The 18,639-nt window shown below is 40.6% G+C and overlaps 1 protein-coding gene across 3 annotated transcripts in view; it reads left to right on the top strand.

Moving 5' to 3' along the window:
• The window catches only part of clip1b (CAP-GLY domain containing linker protein 1b), a 47,478-nt gene extending 33,932 nt beyond the window's left edge, over positions 1 to 13,546 (top strand). For all 3 annotated transcript variants that reach the window (XM_050053440.1, XM_050053441.1, XM_050053442.1), the window contains 7 exons: positions 7,063 to 7,108; positions 7,332 to 7,375; positions 10,005 to 10,110; positions 10,206 to 10,371; positions 10,456 to 10,508; positions 10,598 to 10,710; positions 10,848 to 13,546. In XM_050053440.1, coding sequence (XP_049909397.1) covers positions 7,063 to 7,108; positions 7,332 to 7,375; positions 10,005 to 10,110; positions 10,206 to 10,371; positions 10,456 to 10,508; positions 10,598 to 10,710; positions 10,848 to 11,082 — 763 coding nt within the window. In that variant the 3' untranslated portion in view covers positions 11,083 to 13,546. The remainder of the gene's footprint in view (positions 1 to 7,062; positions 7,109 to 7,331; positions 7,376 to 10,004; positions 10,111 to 10,205; positions 10,372 to 10,455; positions 10,509 to 10,597; positions 10,711 to 10,847) is intronic.
• The last annotated feature ends 5,093 nt before the right edge of the window (positions 13,547 to 18,639 follow it).

The raw sequence follows: 18,639 nt of genomic DNA on the forward strand, positions 1-18,639 counted from the left end.
TCTGGTAATGTTTAGTTTGCATTCGATTTCTGAATGGATTCAAGACCAAGTAGCAGATGCTTGGAGTCTCCATCAGTTTCTGTCACACGTGTTTTTATTTAAGATTTGTTTTATTCCAAGATGCTCAATTTGCAGTGCAGCAGTAATATGTAAGGTTTATAAACATTTACATTCCTTCGTGAGAAAACAGATGTAAAAGAAAGGAAAAAGAAAAAGTACTTGTGTGTGCACAGAAATGTTTTTGCAGAACAAAAGCTTATCTTTAAACTTAACAAAGATCGGTGTCTGGCAAGTTACTCAAAAACTGTGATCAAGCACTCATTCCACATGACTCATGGAAAAAGTCATGACATTACTTTATTAATTACTCAGCAGTAAAAGTGATTAGTTGTATAACTTATTGCTTTCCTTAGAGTGTGCGTCCACTTAGCATTTTGTTTTTTTAGCAGCAAAGTGGTGGCAGGGCGCTGAGGAGCACTGCATGCCAGCGCTTTTATTAATGACATGCTGTGTGTGGGTTTTATTTCTATGACACTAATATCTTGACACTAGCATTAGCCCGGTAGCTAACATAACGCTACATTAACAGAGGGTTGACACAGGTAACTTCAAGCTTACAAAGCTAACCGTGATAAAAGCACAACACTCACCAGCAACAATCAGTGTCCACTGGCTGATCTGCTCCCAAAAAATAAGCTTTTCTGTCTTTGTTGGGACAGCAGACAGTAGCTTAGCTAAAGAAGCAGCCGTGATGTCACTGGTGCCTTTTTGAAAAGTTCAGAGATATTCAACTTAAAGCGCTCAGTGCGGCCGCACAAAAAAGCCCGCTCTTCATTGAGGACAACTGAAAAAAGATGCTGGTGCTGAGATTAAAAAAACACCATGTGGACACAGGCTCTCACTTAGCTTAGCGTACATCTCATTGGTTATGAATGAATGAAAGCAAATGGATCCACAGAGACAGAACGTCACAATCTGAAAACCACGCTTACTGGAGGGGAAAACAGTCGGAGTAACAATGTGCAACCTCAGGCTGAAAGGCTAACAAAACATTTGGAGTTAGCTAAAAACATTAGCTCTCAGCATGTCAGAGAATTATTTTAGCACCTTCCATCTACCAGAGAGGAAAAGGTACCTTTACAAACTCAGTGTTGTCCGTCTGTCTCAGTCTCCTCTTCTCCTCACCTGGCTTATCTTTGAGAAATAATTCCACTGAATGGCCAGAAGTGACATACCTTAATATTTACAACTATTTAATGGAATCACCAGATAATATAAGATCATTACTTATCCTAACAAACATCAAAATCAGTCATTACATAGCTTAGTTAGCTTCAACCTGTGTATAACAGTTTGTTTGGCCAAATTCACGCCTGTAACTTTTTTATATAGCTTCAGCTTCATGACAGTCAGCCACATCCTTAATATAATATCCACTTTTCTCCTCCTAAAGGCTCAGTTTTCTGTTTGGCAGCTTATAAAACTTAGGAATTTTTACCATGTTGGTAGTGCATCGCATTAGACAGCAGCTTTAAGACACTTTTCTGTTGTTTGCTAGCAGACGTAAGTAACAAGGAGGCAACTTCATGCAATGCAAAGTCAGTGGAGAGCGATGAATTGTTTCCCCTCCTGTGTGGACGGGACCTAAATTGTGCACTGTCTCGTGGCGTGATTAAAAAATGCATTCAGACTTGTGAAACAGCACCATGTCTTTGCAAAATGTACTAAATGAAAACATGAAAAAGCATTATTTTGGTCCTTCTAAAACCTCTGAGGACAGAAGAGCAAAACATGACACAGCAAAATTTATTATCGACGACTTCTGCGTTTGATGCAGAGTAAAAATACTCCAGCGCTTAACGATGTGTTTTTATTTTACTTTGTTGTGTTTGTGCTGGATCTCCAGGCTGATGTTGAGGTCTGTTCATAGACCGTGTGTGTGTGTGTGTGTGTGTGTGTGTGTTGAAGTATGTGGTGTTTATGAGTCTTTACATCATCCTGCCACACCTCCCCTGAGTCATCAGAGGCCCCGAGCTGTGATGTCAGAGCTCCAGATGGATCTAACTGGCTGAATTATAGTCATCAATATGTAGCGTCCTGTAGGAGGAGCAGCAGATGGAGATGTCAACAAATATCTTTAGATACAGTGAAACAAACGCAGCTTCATCCTCTTTACGGAGCGCCTGCTTCTCTATATGAGCCTAATTAATGTTAAAGCTCAAAGAGGCCTCCTGTTTGACACGTCTGTGGCTCTGTCACAGTTTCCTTCCCTCCACCTCCGTCCTGTCTCATCTCAACAATGTGTTCCTCCATCCTTCCTCAGTCTGCTGCTGTTATGTAATCCCTCCGTCTCTCCTCCTAGGACCGCCTGGCTCCAACATGGCCGCTACTCTCACTGTGACATCAGTGTGTGTTGTGTGTGTGTGTGTGTCACGTTGTGTGTGTGTGTGTGCTGGTGTGGAATCAATGTGGCTCTTGTGGCATCTGAGAGAGCAGCTGTAAGCACCACAGCTCAGATTTTTTATTGTTCTGTTTCGGTGCTACTGTAGGTCAAACTGTGATTGGTTTGTCTGTTAAATACAGTAGTTAATATCAAAAATGTTTTGTTGCCGTGTAAATACAGGCTTTATTTCACCGTGAGAAAGAGTCGTCATTTACAAATCATGATTAAATAAGACTAACGCTGCGTCCAAAATCACACATGTGCACTACATGTCCAATATGTCATCATACTTTTGTGTAAATAAACAGTAATATGCATCGTTTCGGATGTACTGAGCTGTAATTACCACGTTACTTCCTGAGAGCCTCCTTGCCGGTTGGAGACGTGTAACCATGGTAACTCTTGCCAACTTCAGCTCTTATGGCAATTTAGAAATAATTTAAAAACTAGATTACGTCTAGTAAAGTGAAACTTAAAGTGTCATATTTTAAGTGCACAAGGACGTTCACACTGCATAGTACGGGAAAATGTAGTGTACTACTGCCGCACTCAAAATGGTCCAAAAGTTGAGTAAGGAATGACAGACACTTCTCACCTGCAATGGACGCCATCTTTGTGATGTAGTGGAAGCTACTGTTAGCTTGCTAGCTAACTTGCTCCGAGCTATCGCGGCACATTTTAATCGGCATTGACGTTGTGGCCTAAGTTTGGTTTATGTGTGGGTGGAGATAGCAGTCAAATGTTGGCGATATTGCTCTAACGTCCATTTGTTAATTCGCCGTTTAAAAAGGAGACAAAGAAGGAGAAGACATAGTTTAAAAGATTTTTTAAAAAGCTGTTGTCAGCGGTTGTTTGGGACACTACCCTGCTGAAATTAGTGCGCCACGCAAGAAGTACATGGTGTAGATGCAGGATTTGAAATTGTAGTTGAGACCTTGACTGCGTTTTATTTCACATTAACTCTCAGTAACATCTCTGCTGCTGGCATCACATCCTCAACAAAATCCTCAACCCTGCAGGGCAAGAGAAAGTGAACTTTTTTTAAAGAAATAAATCTCCTACTCAAACAGTAATTAACATTAAAAAAATGCATCAAATAAAAATAAACAAAACTGTCAAGTTAAACTAAATACGACTGAATCAATCTGAAAGGAATAAATGACCAACATAATGCAGGACGCTGTTACAATGCTCACCTCACAGGACAAGGGAAAGTAAACTTTGAAAAACATGGCGTCCTAGGCAGAGCAAATGTCAAAGCTAAGGTGTCCTGCCAGGGACAAACAGTGTGAGCTGCCATGTTTGTTGCGAAATAGACAGCACAACAACACCTCCTAGTGGCTAAAACAGGCAGCTGCCCTACATTTACACAGTAGACTACTTTGAAGTGTGCTTATGGAAATATGCGGTTTAAGACACACTCTAACACTTCTCACGTATTTACGCTTAAAGTGAAGCGTTATTGACGTTACAGAGTCTTGTCCTGCTCGCTGGTCATTATGAACGTTTTCCTCGACAGCGTTGCACTGTGAGATATTTATGTCGCTGCAGTGTCCAGTGTTTGCGTACTGTAATATTTCATGGGAAATAGTTTGCATAAGGTTACGGATATGCTAAAAAATTCACACACTGTTTAAGGGCACTGAATAGCATGTTAGCGTGGAATGTCGGACACAGCTTTAGAGTCTACAGCCAATGCTAGCAGCTCTGTGAGCCTGCATATTCACACGACGGTGCTTTGAGCTACATGCTAACAGCAACATGCTAACATGCTCACAGTGACAATAGTGACATCGTGATGTTTTGCAGGAATGTCCACCATCTTAGTTTAGCCTGTTAGCATGCTAACATTCGCTAATTAGTGCTAAACACAAAGCACAGTTTAGGATGATGGGATTAGGATCAGTTTTGCAGGTATTTCGTCAAAACTAAGTGTTGAAAAAATAGTATTTTGTCTTCATGTTAAGCTAAGGAATTAAATAAAGCTGTTAAAGGGCATGAATGTTAAAGCCGAATTTCAAGGCTATTTATCTGATAGTTTTTGAGATATATCTCTAAAACACAAATATCAACCTCTTGGTGGCGCTAGAGGAAATATCGGGATCAGACAGTCATCAGGATTCATCTTCTTGAGAACATGAATGTCTGCACATAACTTAATTGCAGTCCATCCAAAAACTGATATTTTATTCTGGACTTAAGTGTTCAAACACACAGAAACTTATTAATGCAGCTTTAAGATTTCATGTAGTTTTCTTCCATGTGTTTTGGTAGAAATTTTATTTATCTATTTTTTCTTTTCAGTTCTCTTTGGTGAAACATGAAGCATAAAACTACAGTAGTAAACTATTAAATCATTGATGATGCAGGAAACAATTTCCCCAAGTTAGATTGCAGAAGCTGAGCCTCAGCTGCTTCACTCTCTGTCGAATCTGTTTCTGTTTACACCCTGATGGAGAAAACAAGTGACAGAGACAGCAGTGATGTTTTATTTACAAAGTCTGTGTAATAAACCATATTTAATTTAAAGTGTAGTTTCCCTTCAACTCCTCCCTTGGCCGATGTGATTATACAGCAGGCAGCTAAACATTTCCCCAGCTGGTGCTCAGACCGAGCCATTCGTCACACACAGCTTCTTCCTTTGACACAAATCCTAAGAATGACCCACATGGAGCTAATTTCAATTTCTTCAGCAAATCGTTCGGCTCCAGCATCGACAGATATCCAGACTGATCAATTCCCAGGCAGCACAGTCTGTGCAGCTGTCTCTGGGTCTAAATCTGATCTCATGCTCAGATTACAGCATCACTTTTATAATATTCTGATGGTATTTCTCCCTCGTGCATGTATGCATACTGTATCACTGCTGTATCTCAGCACTGCAGAGCGTATAAACCACTGAAACTGGGGGTTTTAAAGCTGTCAAATCCTTTAAGATGTTTAAAGTAGGAGGGTGTAGTAGCAGCAGATATGGACTAACAGATGGCTTTTGAGTCTGTAGATTATATCAGTGTAAGTCAGGTCCATACGGTACTTTTACTATCAAATGTTCAGAGTGTTTTAAGTTCAAACTGATTTCTTTTTTGACATTTTGCTGCTTTTAAAATGCTAAGAGAGAACATAAGTGACTGAAATAGATCCTAGATTTATTTTTCAGTAACCTTGGGGTGCTTTAAAGTTGCAACAGTCAATATTTTGTTGCAGATTTCCCCGCTATGGGACAAATAAAGGATTATCGTATTTTATTTTTATACTGACAATGAATGAAGTTACTTTTGTGCGATGTAAAAAGGGCTTGATCGTAGTGATGAACCCACAGAGAATTGTCACCTGACTCTGCAGGCTGCTGTTTTCAGCAAACAAACCCCTCAAAAACCAGCTGTACATCGCGGAACATTTAGCAGCGAGAGCCAGATATTTTCCTGAGGAGTTGGTGGAGACCAAAAACGGAGATAAAAGAAAGAATGACTGATGGACCTCATCTTCAGACTCCAAATGATGCTAAAGTTTTGATTGAGGGCCGCACAAGGAAAGTGCAGTTGGAAATTTTCCACCGAAATAGCAAACTTAAGCTGACAGCACTAGCGTTGATGACAGAACGTAATTCCTGCAACACTCGTGAGGTGTCATACCTAACCAGCCAAACTCTTGTTAGGGGCACCCCAATAGTCGACTAAACATTAGACGACCAGAAAGGTCATTAGTCGGCAAGATTTCACTGGTTGCTTCGTTGCAGAAAAAACAAAAACAAAAGTGAAACTCTACTAGGAGCTGCACCTTGTCAAAATAAATAAATAAAATCCAAACCTATATGACTGGAGCATGTGTGACTTTACTTTGAAAGAACAGACACAGGAAGTGTCCACGCTCAGCAGTCAGACAGGAGTCAGGTTAATTTCCAGGGCTGGTACCTGCGGTTATTCCACAGGCTAGTTAATAACATGTCGGGCAGGAAATCCAAAGTGTGGGATCATTTTGAGAAGGTGAAGGACGAACCCAAGGTGATATGTAAACTCATCTTCATTGGTCGACTACAAACATGACGTATCATCTGAAACATGGAAGTAGCTACATGCCCATTAGCCCACAGCGTCATTAACAGGCGGCTCGCTCAGTGTGTGACGTGCACTTGGAGATAAAATATAAACCTATATTAATGAAGGTTCATTAGTACAGTCTTGTATTACGTATGTATCATTTAATCATTAAATTAACATCAGAAACATGAGAGTGACTCGTTGACTAATGGCCCTAAATGACGACTGTAGGTCGACTAGGAAAATTCTTAGTTGGGGGCAGCTCTAGTCTTCAAGTCACACATTTCATAGAGCAATGTTTATCACTCACTCACTTAACAGCTCATAATCAAGTCTGTAATAACTAAATTTTTGCACCCAAAATCAAACCAGGTGAAACACTGGATTCTCTTGTAGTCAGTGTGTGTGTGTGTGTGTGTGTGTGTGTGTGTGTGTGTTTGACAGATGTGAACACATCTGGCTCCACACCAGATTTAAGCAGAGAGCAGTGATGGTGACACAGATATACCATCACACACTCTGCTCCTTCACTGCAGCACTTTAAAGTGTGTCACCTCTCCTTTCTGTCTCCTCCCCCCTCAGTGAGGAGCTGAAGCTGGCCTCCCAGAAGTCTCAGCATCTTGAGGAGGTACTGACCTTTCTAAAACTGTATATTATTTTATTAAACGTATGAACGATTTCCTTCATCCTGTTATATAGATCAGGGTTTTGTTAAGTCAGAAACGGTGATTTGATTAATAGGTTTTGGCATTGTGAGGATTTACTTCCTGCTGTGACCGAACTCTTAAAGCTCAGACGGGTTTATCTTCTATTTAAATGCCTCTATATTTGTGTGTGTGTTTGCTTCTCAGCACAATGAGGAGCGTAACAGTCAACAGCCAGACATGAAGACCAGGTAAGAAACCAGGAAATGTGTTTGTTTTATGTGTGTACGCTTTATTTCTGTCAACTTCTGATGTTTTAACACAATATGATGAACTCTGGCTTTGATGTAATCAGAAAAAAACCCTCTCTAAGTAGTTGTTAAGTATTCCTCCACCTCTGGCAAGATTATTCACTGGCTCATAATAGCCAGCACCTTTTAAAGGGATAGTTTGGATTTTTTTTAAATGGGGTTGTATGAGGTACTTCTCCATAGCCACTGTGTTACCGACAGTAGATGTCAGTCAGCATGCCCCTAGTTCGGTGACACAAGCAGGAGTCCAACACAGAAGCTAAGCAGTGTGCTGCTGTGGAGGGGTCAGCAACATAATATATTTGGCCACCTAAATACATCGATATCCATTTAAGTGTACGCTATATTTAGAATATTTTCACTGCTTTATTTTGCCGTCAGACAGCAGTTTCTAAAGGGGAACTGAAGCCATTATCTTTGCTCTCTTCAAAGCCAGACTCCATTCAGAAAAACAGTAATTTAACATTGCTGAACACAGGAGCTGCTGGTCTACTGCCGCCTCGATCAGTTATATTTTGTATGTTGTTGTGTGAGTTCAGCGTTTAAAAGGGTTAGTTCAGATTCACCAAAGTCACACAATAACACAAACTAACTTCAGCCTAGTTCACATTACACGATTTTCACCGCGATTTTGACGTCGCAGAGGATCTTGAGAGCCACCTTGGGTCGGAGGTGAGTCGGCAGATAGTCTGCCACGACGAGTCCTCATGTGTGAACAAGCCTACGAGCAAGTCGCCCCCTCGTCTGCGGCTGGGACTGGATATCTGGCATGCTAGAAAACTGGAGTCTGACACAATCGTCAAAGAGCATCAGCCAATGAGAGGCGGGATACGACAGCACGCAGGAGGACGGAAGAAATGTGAGGAGGACAAGCCGCAGGGTTGCCAGGTCTGCTTATTAGCCACGACTTTGGGCTTGTTTTTTTGTAAAGTCGCTTACAAATATTGGTGGTCGCAGGTTGCGTTTTTTTGGGCTTGTTTCTAAAGTGGAGTTGCTTATTTGGGCTTGCTCCCTAAACGTCACCTTTCTCTATATATATCCGTCACTTCTTTTGGGCTTGTTTCCATAGCCCTGGTTGCTTGCTTCTCTCCCAAGATCTGGCAACACTGACAAGCCAGCAAGCAACAATAATAATGGCAGCATCCACAGGATCACGGGGAGCGTGTTTGGACCCAGGATAATAAAGATATCCATGCCTTTACGATGTGTCGTCTCCAAGTTTGGTGACGTCACTGCGTTATCTGGGGCTCTGTCGGCAAGGGCTCGGTGGAGAAATCTTGTGGTGTACACACACAGGTCGTAACACAGTTGGCGAGACTCCCGCTGACAGAAACACACGTCGCCGGGTATGAACACTCAGAAGATTAGGATAGTCTCTGCGACGCAAAATCAGGGTGAAAATCGTGTAATGTGAACTAGGCTTAACTGATCGTAGCAGTCGTAGACCAGCAGCTCCTGTGTTCTGCGAGGTAAAATTACTGTTTTGATTTTGTTGGTGTCGCATACTGTAGGGAACTGATTTTATAACCACTTTATTTTTGGAGTCAAATCTTAGTCTACAAAGCTGTTAAATACATGTAGTGGAGTAAAGAAGTACAATATTAGCCTCTAAAATCATAGGAGTAGAACAATAAGTTACCCTAAAATAGAAGCACAAGTACTGAACAGAGTTTATTCCTGACTTTTTAAATGTTTAACATCTGTTCGTCGTGTTTGGTCTTATTTTAATCCCTCTCTGAGTCTGTAAACAGAAGAAAGTTTGTGTTCAGTCTGGAGTTCAGTAATCAGAGGATAAAAACATCCAAACCTTCAGAGCAGCCACGACTCTCAAGCTGAGAGTGAATGTTTCTTATGAAGTGGTGATGATAGATGTGCTGAGGCATCAAAGTCATGTATTTGACATAAGATCAGAGCGACAAAGTGAAGCAGAGGGGAGGCGGAGAGCAGCTGACGGCTCGGTGGAGTCGGCCGGAGGGAAGTGAAGAGGTGATGCTCAATAATTAGAGCAGAAATAATAGATTTGGAGGAAGAGAGAGCTCTCAGGTAAACATGGAGGAAAGACAGGAGACGTGATTCAGTGAAACGACCTGCTTCATATCCAGTTTGATTTATCATGACAGCTGTTAACAGAGATGTTCTCGGGGTGTCAGCTGGGTGTCACTGATCTGTCACGATTGGTTTTGGAGGCAGGTGGTTAAAATCTGAAGCTCTATTAATCCACCGAGCTGCAGAGAAGATGATTTTTGGTGATGAATTGATATTGAATTCTTGGTTTCTCACTGTTTTATTAGTGTTGATAAAAAAATCCAGCATCATTTATGTGTTAGATTTGTACTGATGTTGGAACCTGAATACAATTTTCCAGTGAAGTCAGGCTCAACAAAATATAAAAAGCTTTATATTTACATGCATTTATTAGAGGTACCCTGTGGAGGTAGAGTGCTTGCTTTGGATGAGGGGAAGTAGGGAGAGAAGATGGACCCGCCGTCTTCTTGTGCTGGTTCAAGAAGAAGATATACTATCGTAATGCCCACACTTTGTGACTGTAACTGTCTCCATGTTTCTACAGAGAAACGATCTCTAATCAGGAGACGGAGGGCGAAATAAACTTCCAGAAATCCACTGGAGCCTTAATCTCAGACAAAGACCGGGAGCTGGAGACGCTGAGGAATGAGGTACTCACACGTGACTGTCACATCATGTCTGTAAAACTTCACTCTATGTTCTCTGAGCTGTGTGAGGGATTCATGTGTGTGCTCCATCGCTGCAGATCGCGGTGCTACGAGGAGAAAACGCCATGGCCAAGACGCTGCAGACGGCCGTGGAGACGTTGGAGAGAGACAAAGCTCAGCTGCAGAGCCGTGTTCACAGTCTAGAGCAAAGGCTCATGGGAACGCAGGCCTCGGAGGAGGAAGACAGGGAAGCTCCACCGTCAGGTGAGGAGACGACAGTTAGAGCACCCACTGTTTGGGTGAGGTGATATTTCTTTTTGTCAACCTGTTTCCTGGTTTCTTCTGCAGGCGACGCGGCCCTGGAGCAGCTGAGGGAGGAGAAGGAGTTCGCTGAGGGGCAGGTAAGACTGTCAGGATGTTATCAACCCAGTTCTCACCTCTGATCTGTGCCCACATGAAGGTGATCTGTGTCTCGATTTGTGTCCCTCAGATCAACTTCCTGAACAGTGTGATCGTGGACCTGCAGAGGAAGAACGAGGAGCTGAAGATCAAACTGAAGAAGCTCGCTCTGGCTGAGTTCAACGGCAACGACGGCACGGATGGGTAAGACATAGCTTCAAATCCATTAACCGAGAAAATAGTGTACTTGTTGGGGACTATTTTCAGTGGCGGATTAATCCTCATTTAGTGCGCTAGTGGAAGAAGGAGATAAGTCACACACTGTTGTCTCCGTCACACAGGTTTGTTGAAGGTGTGTCAAAGCGGGAAAAGAAGGCGACGCCGCGTCTGTTCTGCGACATCTGCGACTGCTTCGACCTCCACGACACAGAGGACTGTCCCACTCAGGCCCAGAGCCCCGACTCGGTACCTCACACCACCTATCACGGCAACCCGGCGGACGAGAGGCCCTACTGCGACATCTGCGAGGCCTTCGGACACGCCACGGAGTCCTGCAACGATGATCAGACCTTCTAGTAGCTCCAAAAAACTCTTTACCTGCATTTCCTTCCCTTTCCTCTTAAACACAGCTCACCTCTTACTCTCCCACGACGCAGCCCGACTAAATCCCCTTCAGATTTTTCCATATTGTATTTTTATACTGTATTTATGCATATCACTGGTAGCCACCGTCCTGATCTAAATCCTTTCTCTAAAGGTAAACTGTAATGCAGAATGCTCGTCCAAATATGCTGCTTTGGTGCAATATTGATGTTTATAACAAAAAGGAATCTGTCCTCTGCACTTCGTCGTTTTTATCGTGTTGTTTTGCATTTAAGTTTGTTTCTAAAATAAGAATAAGTGTTGTTTTTATGGGCTTTTTTGTTATTTAGCGAAAAACGATGCAACTTAATGAAGCACAGTTCAAACTGAAGGGAAAATGAAGAAGCACCTCTCCGACTCTACATTCCTCAAGTCTGTAAGGCTGCACACCAATCAGAGAGTGATACTGCCATGTCAAACCTTTTACTCATTTTTTAATGTTTAGTGATATTTTACAAACGCTTCCTCCAGCATATCAACCTATGACGGAGTATCAGGGTCACACAGGGAAACAAAGTCATGTCAGATTTGAGGAAATAAAATGTAATATTGTTAGAAAAAGGTGGAATTTTTTGAGAAAAAGTCTTAATATTTTAAGAGGAAATGCAACATTTAGAGGGAAAAAAGGTGTAATATTTTAAGAAATAAAAGTCGTAAAATTTCAAGACAAAGCTTACAGTTAAGAGGTGAAAGGTTGTAATACTTTAAGAAATAAAAATTATAAGAATTTTAGAGAAAATGTACAGTTTAGAGGACAAAAGTTGTAATATTTTAAGAACTTAAAGTCAATGTTTTAAGACAAAACGTACTGTTTAGAGAAAAAAAAGTTGTAGTATTATCAGAAATAAAATTAATAAAATGTCAAGAGAAAACACAGTTTACAGGAAAAAGGTTAAAATATTTGAAGAAATTAAAGGCATAATATTTCAAGACAAAACACACAGTTTAAACGCAAAAACTTGTGATATTATAAGAAATACAATTTATAGTATTTCAAGAGAAAACGTACGTTAAAAGCAAAAAGTGAAGAGAAAAAAATTTAATGATTTTTAAAAATTACAAAACAGTTAAACGACTTTCACAGTGAAATCTTACCTACTACAAAATGAATGACTGATGGAAACATTTAGTATCAAGTAGACGTAGAAATCGATGTCAGTGCTAAATACTTCATCTTGCTTTCTTTTCCAGGCTTTTGAGACCACGTTGGCAAACTTAAGTGATAGAATAAAATATTTCAGTATTACGTGAAGTCACTTCATGGGAAGTAAACTCCTAAATGTTTAAATGTTTTAGCATTTCCTGACAGTCCATATAAACTGTACTGTTACTGTCTTTACTTGCTGTTCATACTATGACTGTGCTCTTTAATCATATTATAATTATAACTTTTCTCCAAATATCACAACATTGTTTTCTGAATATTAAAACTTAATTCTCCAATATTATTACTCATATTCAAAATATTTTGACTTACAACTTTATTTTTTCGAAATAGTGCAATATTTTCTCAAAATAAAAATTCTTGAAATATTTCCAAAAAATAATTCTCAAAATAGTAAGACTTTATTCTTTAAGTATTTTACATCATTCTGGGCTAATAATAATATGAATGTTCTTGATAACAGTTTTATTCTCTAAACATTAAGACTCTTTTTCTGACATTTTTTACAATTTTTTCTTGAAAAATTATTTACAGTTATTCTCATAATATCAGGACTTAATTCTCACAAGAGAATATACTGACTTTTCTTGAAATATTACATCTTCATTGATGATTGTATTTGATAAAGGAAAAATATGACTTTTTATTAATTATTTGACTATTGTCGTGGCCCTTATATTCCATCGTAACCAACTTATATGTTAATCTATGGAAAACTAATAACACTTTGTAACATGAGTGAAGTTCAGTCTTGACGTTGGTAAAAGTGGCTTCAAAGGTTACTCTCACTGTGCTCCTCAGTGGATGCAGTTGAAAGAGTTAACTCCTGTGTCACTCCATCATGAAAACCACTGGGTGCAAGTGAAGACTGGAGATAAAATTCATTAGGTGGACTTTGACTTAAAGGGGCAGTTTAATTGTTTACTTTTATTTTTTATATTAAGTGGCTTTACAACATTTCTTTTTTGTCTAACAAAATAATTTCACGACTTAAGGTCCATTTAACAGTCAAGGAGCTTTCATCCTAATTATGTTTTTTTCAGTTGTCGTAATCTTCTAAAAACCTAAACCTGAAATCTGAGCACTTTAAGGACTTGAGATTTTAAGTTAAACTACATTTACATGACAGCGTGGCACCTTGACCAAAAGCTCCGGAGCTGCTGTCAAATGACCTCGTGATCAGATTCTTTTGTTTCGTCTGAACTCTTGTGAATAAACAACTTTTTTTCCATAGATCAGCATACAGGTTGGTGTCCTCGTATAACGCCACTGAGAGTCACAGAGGATTTGTTATAGTTGACGATGAAGTCGTTGCATTTTGTTATTTATTGTCTGATCTTTAACTAACCAGTGATATTCCTACAGGGACATAAGCTAGCACTGATGTAAAGGTGTATAGTCTGAACTAGGACTACTGTAGTATAGGTGGGCTTTTGAAATGCATCTGCCTCATGTTACAGAATGAAAACTACCCAGATTGAAAAAATGGAAGCCTCTATGAACTACGGGCCTGTCTACATGTATACAGATAATTTATTGTCAGCACAAGCTTTTAAAAAATATCCCCGTCCACACTAGAACACAAAGGTTGCCAGCTCAGAAGGAGTTGAGTCGAGTCAAGCTGAGCCGTAGCATAAAAGATGTAATCTAGTCATTAGACCTAGCAGTGCTAGTGCTAACAATACGTAACAAATAGATAGTCTGCCATTGTTGTTTCTGGCGCATGCTCACTGCAAAAAGCAACGATAGACATGCACAAACTGACGAGATATTTTTCCCCTTCCTTGTTAAAAATAATCCACATGACCTCCGTTTTTAAAATATCTCTGTCCACGCTAGAACGCAGACTCCAAACGCTTGCTGTGGCCAGTAGGTGGCAATACTTAAACGATACATTAAATACCAGAGAAGAAGACATGAGCATGCAGAGCGAGCTTAGCGGTACTAACAAATCAAACAATAGTACAACAGCAGTGGCTAAATATTTCTTTATTTCAACATATTTCACGCCTAATTTATTAACATATCTCTGGTAGACGGCCTGCAGGTGCTATGGAAATTGAAACGTGACTACAAACTGGCAGTCCGTTGTTGTTGCTGTTTCTGGAGCTCATTCCAGAGACACAAAAGGCATGCACAATTTGATGGGATGACGTTTCCAGTCGGATACAAAGCGACTGGAGTTTTGAAAAAGCTGCACCTTAGAAGGCGTTTAAAGAAATCTATGTTGAGTGATCTAAAACTTTGTGCGTGTGGACGAGAGCTCAAAACGCAGAGGAAAACATCCGTTTTTAAAATATCTGTATCTGTGTAGACATGGTTTTATAGTTTTGCACTGTCCACTTTAAAGATTCATCAGAAACAAACAGCGCTTTAACTTTATGATTCTAAACAAAAGTGATTTTATCATGAAGGTCAGTGCAGATTATTTTGTGTGCTGTCCCATTTCATACTGCCCCATTTAAAGATGATGTTTGACACTTTGGGAAACATGCTTATCTGCAGAGAGTTAAATGAGAAGATTGACACCTCTCAAATGTCTGTAGGCTAATATGAAGCTAGTCAGGCAGGTTAGCTTAGCGTAGCACAAAGTCTGTAAACGTGGGGGAAACAGCAAGTTCTCGTTTTAACACTTTGTTTTTGTACGGATTAACCAAACGAGACAGTGAAATTTAGACGTGGTGATTAAGGCTGATTTTGTTTTTTGGACAAAGCTAGACTAACAGTTTCCCCCCGTTTACAATTTAAGCTAAGCTAACTAGCTGCTAGCTTTAGCCTTACACTCTATTTAAAGGGGAACTAGTTTTACAAATCAAAGTCTGTTTACAGGTGTTGGGAGTTAAAAAAAAGTAGTACAAAGTCTTTAGTGTCACCTGAAGGAGCTGTGAATAGTCTGATAATTTGCCTCGAGTGATGTCACTTGAGTCAGCCGTAGCTGAAGCCTGCAAGTTTGAAAATGAAAAGAAATTTGGAAGGTATGGATTTAGAAAGAAGTGAGACTTCTGTAGCTCGCTTCTCATCTCTGCTGTAGACAAGAGGCTCCAGGGTACATTAGCCGCGACTAGCATAACACACCCATAGACTGTATTTAAAGATGAGCGACGTGTCTCCACTTATCCCCACTTTATAGAAGTGAAGCTAAAATATTCGGGAACTGGTGACGTCATTTGGAGCCAGAGTCTGTGCAGTCACAGTCTCCACAGTATCAATCATCTTTAAGACCTATACTGCAGCCAGCCACCAGGGGGCGATTGTGATGTTTCAGCTTCACTTTTGGGGAGCTGTCATGTCATCCATCTTTACATACAGTATATGAACATACCTGAATCCGATAGAAGTCCAGCTGTATTATGGGTAATGTAGGCGACAGTTTTCTGACAAGGAAGAGGAATGTGTTGAATTTAAAAAAGGCGATATCTCTGGTTCTGCTGCACTGATTTTGCCACCGTGACATCACCCATTTGTTTGTCAACTCCCGTTTTGAAGCCTTGAGTTCGACATTTTGGCCATTGCCATCTTGGATTTTTGGAGCCAGAAACAACCCTATTTGGACGAGTGGGTGGAGCTAACACCAACGCTAGCTGCTTGCTTAGTTAGCATGATGCATTTACAGCTATGGTTATCTAGGCTAATGCTAATTTTTGCGAGTGAAAAACAGGCTTAAAACCATGACAACAAAATGTACTTATTGGTAAACCTGAAAATTTGATGCCTTAGATGGTCTTTTAGTACAACCGAACACTGAAAAAGAATGTTTTTGCAACTAAAACGTTTGTGTCAGTCATCTTCTCTCACTCTGCCAGAAATCAAACCAAGCGTGTTTCCTGAACTGTGGAACTATTCCTTTAAATTGACCCTGTACAGCGACATGTATTTGACTTATCTTGTTCTTGAGCACAATTTTGGATCATATTGAATCTTCCAGTGTAACAGTGTATTATAATACATGATGTGACTAACCGTCGACACAAGTCTTTGTAAATACTAATCAGAGGCGTCCTTCTGATAAATGTTTACACAGTGCCATGAGACAAGAGATAGCTTTTATGTGTACTACATTTTATTTTTCTGCCCTGTTGATAAGATTGAAAAAAAGCCCATTTGTATAGACTTTAAAAACATGGTGTACTTTATAAGTGATGCGTCTAATTATTAGTGTAATGTTTTATATCTGTAACTACTTCAGGCACCATCTAGAAGTGGTTACCAAACTATTTTACAGATGTTGACGTGGTGTAAAATGTCACTGTTTTCTATGTACTGTATACTCCTCAACAGTCCAATAGAAATACTAAGAAAAAAAAGCTGGTGTTCATGTGTTTCTGTTTTCACTTTATTTGATAAGACAGATGGTATGAAAGGTGGAGAAAGAGGAGAGGGGAGGACAAAGAGCCAGAGCTGCAGCTAAGGACTCATCCTAGCTGCTAAGGACTCAGTGTAGCTGTTAAGGACTCAGTGTAGCTGTTAAGGACTCAGTGTAGCTGGTAAGGACTCACCTTAGCTGTTAAGGACTCAGTCTAGCTGCTAAGGACTCATCCTAGCTGCTAAGGACTCAGTCTAGCTGCTAAGGACTCAGTCTAGCTGCTAAGGACTCATCCTAGCTGCTAAGGACTCATCCTAGCTGCTAAGGACTCATCCTAGCTGCTAAGGACTCAGTCTAGCTGCTAAGGACTCATCCTAGCTGCTAAGGACTCAGTGTAGCTGTTAAGGACTCACCTTAGCTGGTAAGGACTCACCTTAGCTGTTAAGGACTCATCCTAGCTGCTAAGGACTCAGTCTAGCTGCTAAGGACTCAGTCTAGCTGCTAAGGACTCAGTCTAGCTGCTAAGGAATAGTTATGAATTTGTTAAGATCCATGTTAGCTAGCACTTCTCCTTTTCAAAGATAATCAGTCCACCTGACAGGTGTGTCCTATCAAGATCCTGATTAAACAGTGTGATTACGACACAGGTGTGTCTTGGGATGGTCACAGTAACAGGACACTCTTAAATGTGCAGTTTAATCTGAGAAAGGACTTTTGGATTTTATATAATTAGTGCTACAGAAAAAAACATTCTTGGTCCCAGATACCATAAAGAATCAGTCAGTATGTGGTGTGACACCACTTTGCCTCCTGCAGTGCGAAAAATCGCCTTCACATAGAGTGGATCAGGTTGTTGATTGTCGGCCCACTCCTCTTCAATGGCTGTGTAAAGCTGCTGGATAACAGCAGGAAGTGGAACACACTGATCCAGAGTGTCCCAAACATGCTGAATGGGGAACATGTCTGGTGAGTATGCAGGCCATGCAAGAACTGGGATGTTTTCAGGTTCCAGGAATTGTGTACAGATCCTTGCAACATAGAAATATAAATTATGCTGCAACATGAGTTCATGGCAGTGGGTCTCAGGATCTCATCACAGTTTCTCTCTGTATTCAAACTGCCATCAATAAAATGCACCTGTGTGTTGTTTGTAGCTTATGCCAACCTGTACCATAACCCCAACTCCACCATGGGGCACTCTGTTCACAGTGTTGGCAATGGCAAACTGCTCACCTGTGTGATGCCCTCTACAGTGTAAACTCGGATTCATCTGTCAAGAGAAGACTTTGCCACAGTGCTAGACACCATCAAGGGCGAGCATTTGCCCATTTATGTTGGATATGATGACCAACTACTGTCAGGTCCAGACCCTGGTGAGGGCGATAAGCACGCAGAGGAGCCTCCCTAGCAGTTTGTGCATAAATTCTTAGGTAGTGCAAACCAGTTGCTGCATCAGCTGTCCAGGTGGCTGGTCTCAGATGATCTTGCAGGTGAAGAACCTGGATGTGGAGGGTCTAGTCTGGTGTGGTTAATGTGGTGTCGTTTATGGGCAACAGCTCTGGTGGACACGCTCCCTCAAAACTTATGACATCTGAGGCGTTGTGTTGTGTGAACTGCAGATTTTAGTGTCTTTTTATTATGACCATCCCCAAGACACACCTGTGTAGTGATGATGTTGTTTCATCAGCATCTTGATAGGACACACCTGTCAGGTGGATGGATTATCCTGTTAAAGGACAAGTAACTAATATGGTTTTAACAAATTTGCATCCAAAATTTGAGGGACATGTCTGTTGAGTGCCTAAGAAAGTCTTGAAATTTTAACTTAAACTTGTGAAAAAAGGGAGCAAAAAAAGTATTGCATTTAAATGTTTGTTCAGTGTAGTTAAACCTCCTTTATGAGATGTCTTTTGCAAGTATTTAAACCTTTGAACCCTGAGTATATTGGTGCAATTTCTTTCAGGAACATAGGAAAAAAGGCAATAAGCAACTTGGTAAGAACGGTACACAAATTGCAAAAAAT

The sequence above is a fragment of the Epinephelus moara genome, chromosome 9 (assembly GCF_006386435.1).
Source record: "Epinephelus moara isolate mb chromosome 9, YSFRI_EMoa_1.0, whole genome shotgun sequence".
Taxonomy (NCBI): domain Eukaryota; kingdom Metazoa; phylum Chordata; class Actinopteri; order Perciformes; family Serranidae; genus Epinephelus; species Epinephelus moara.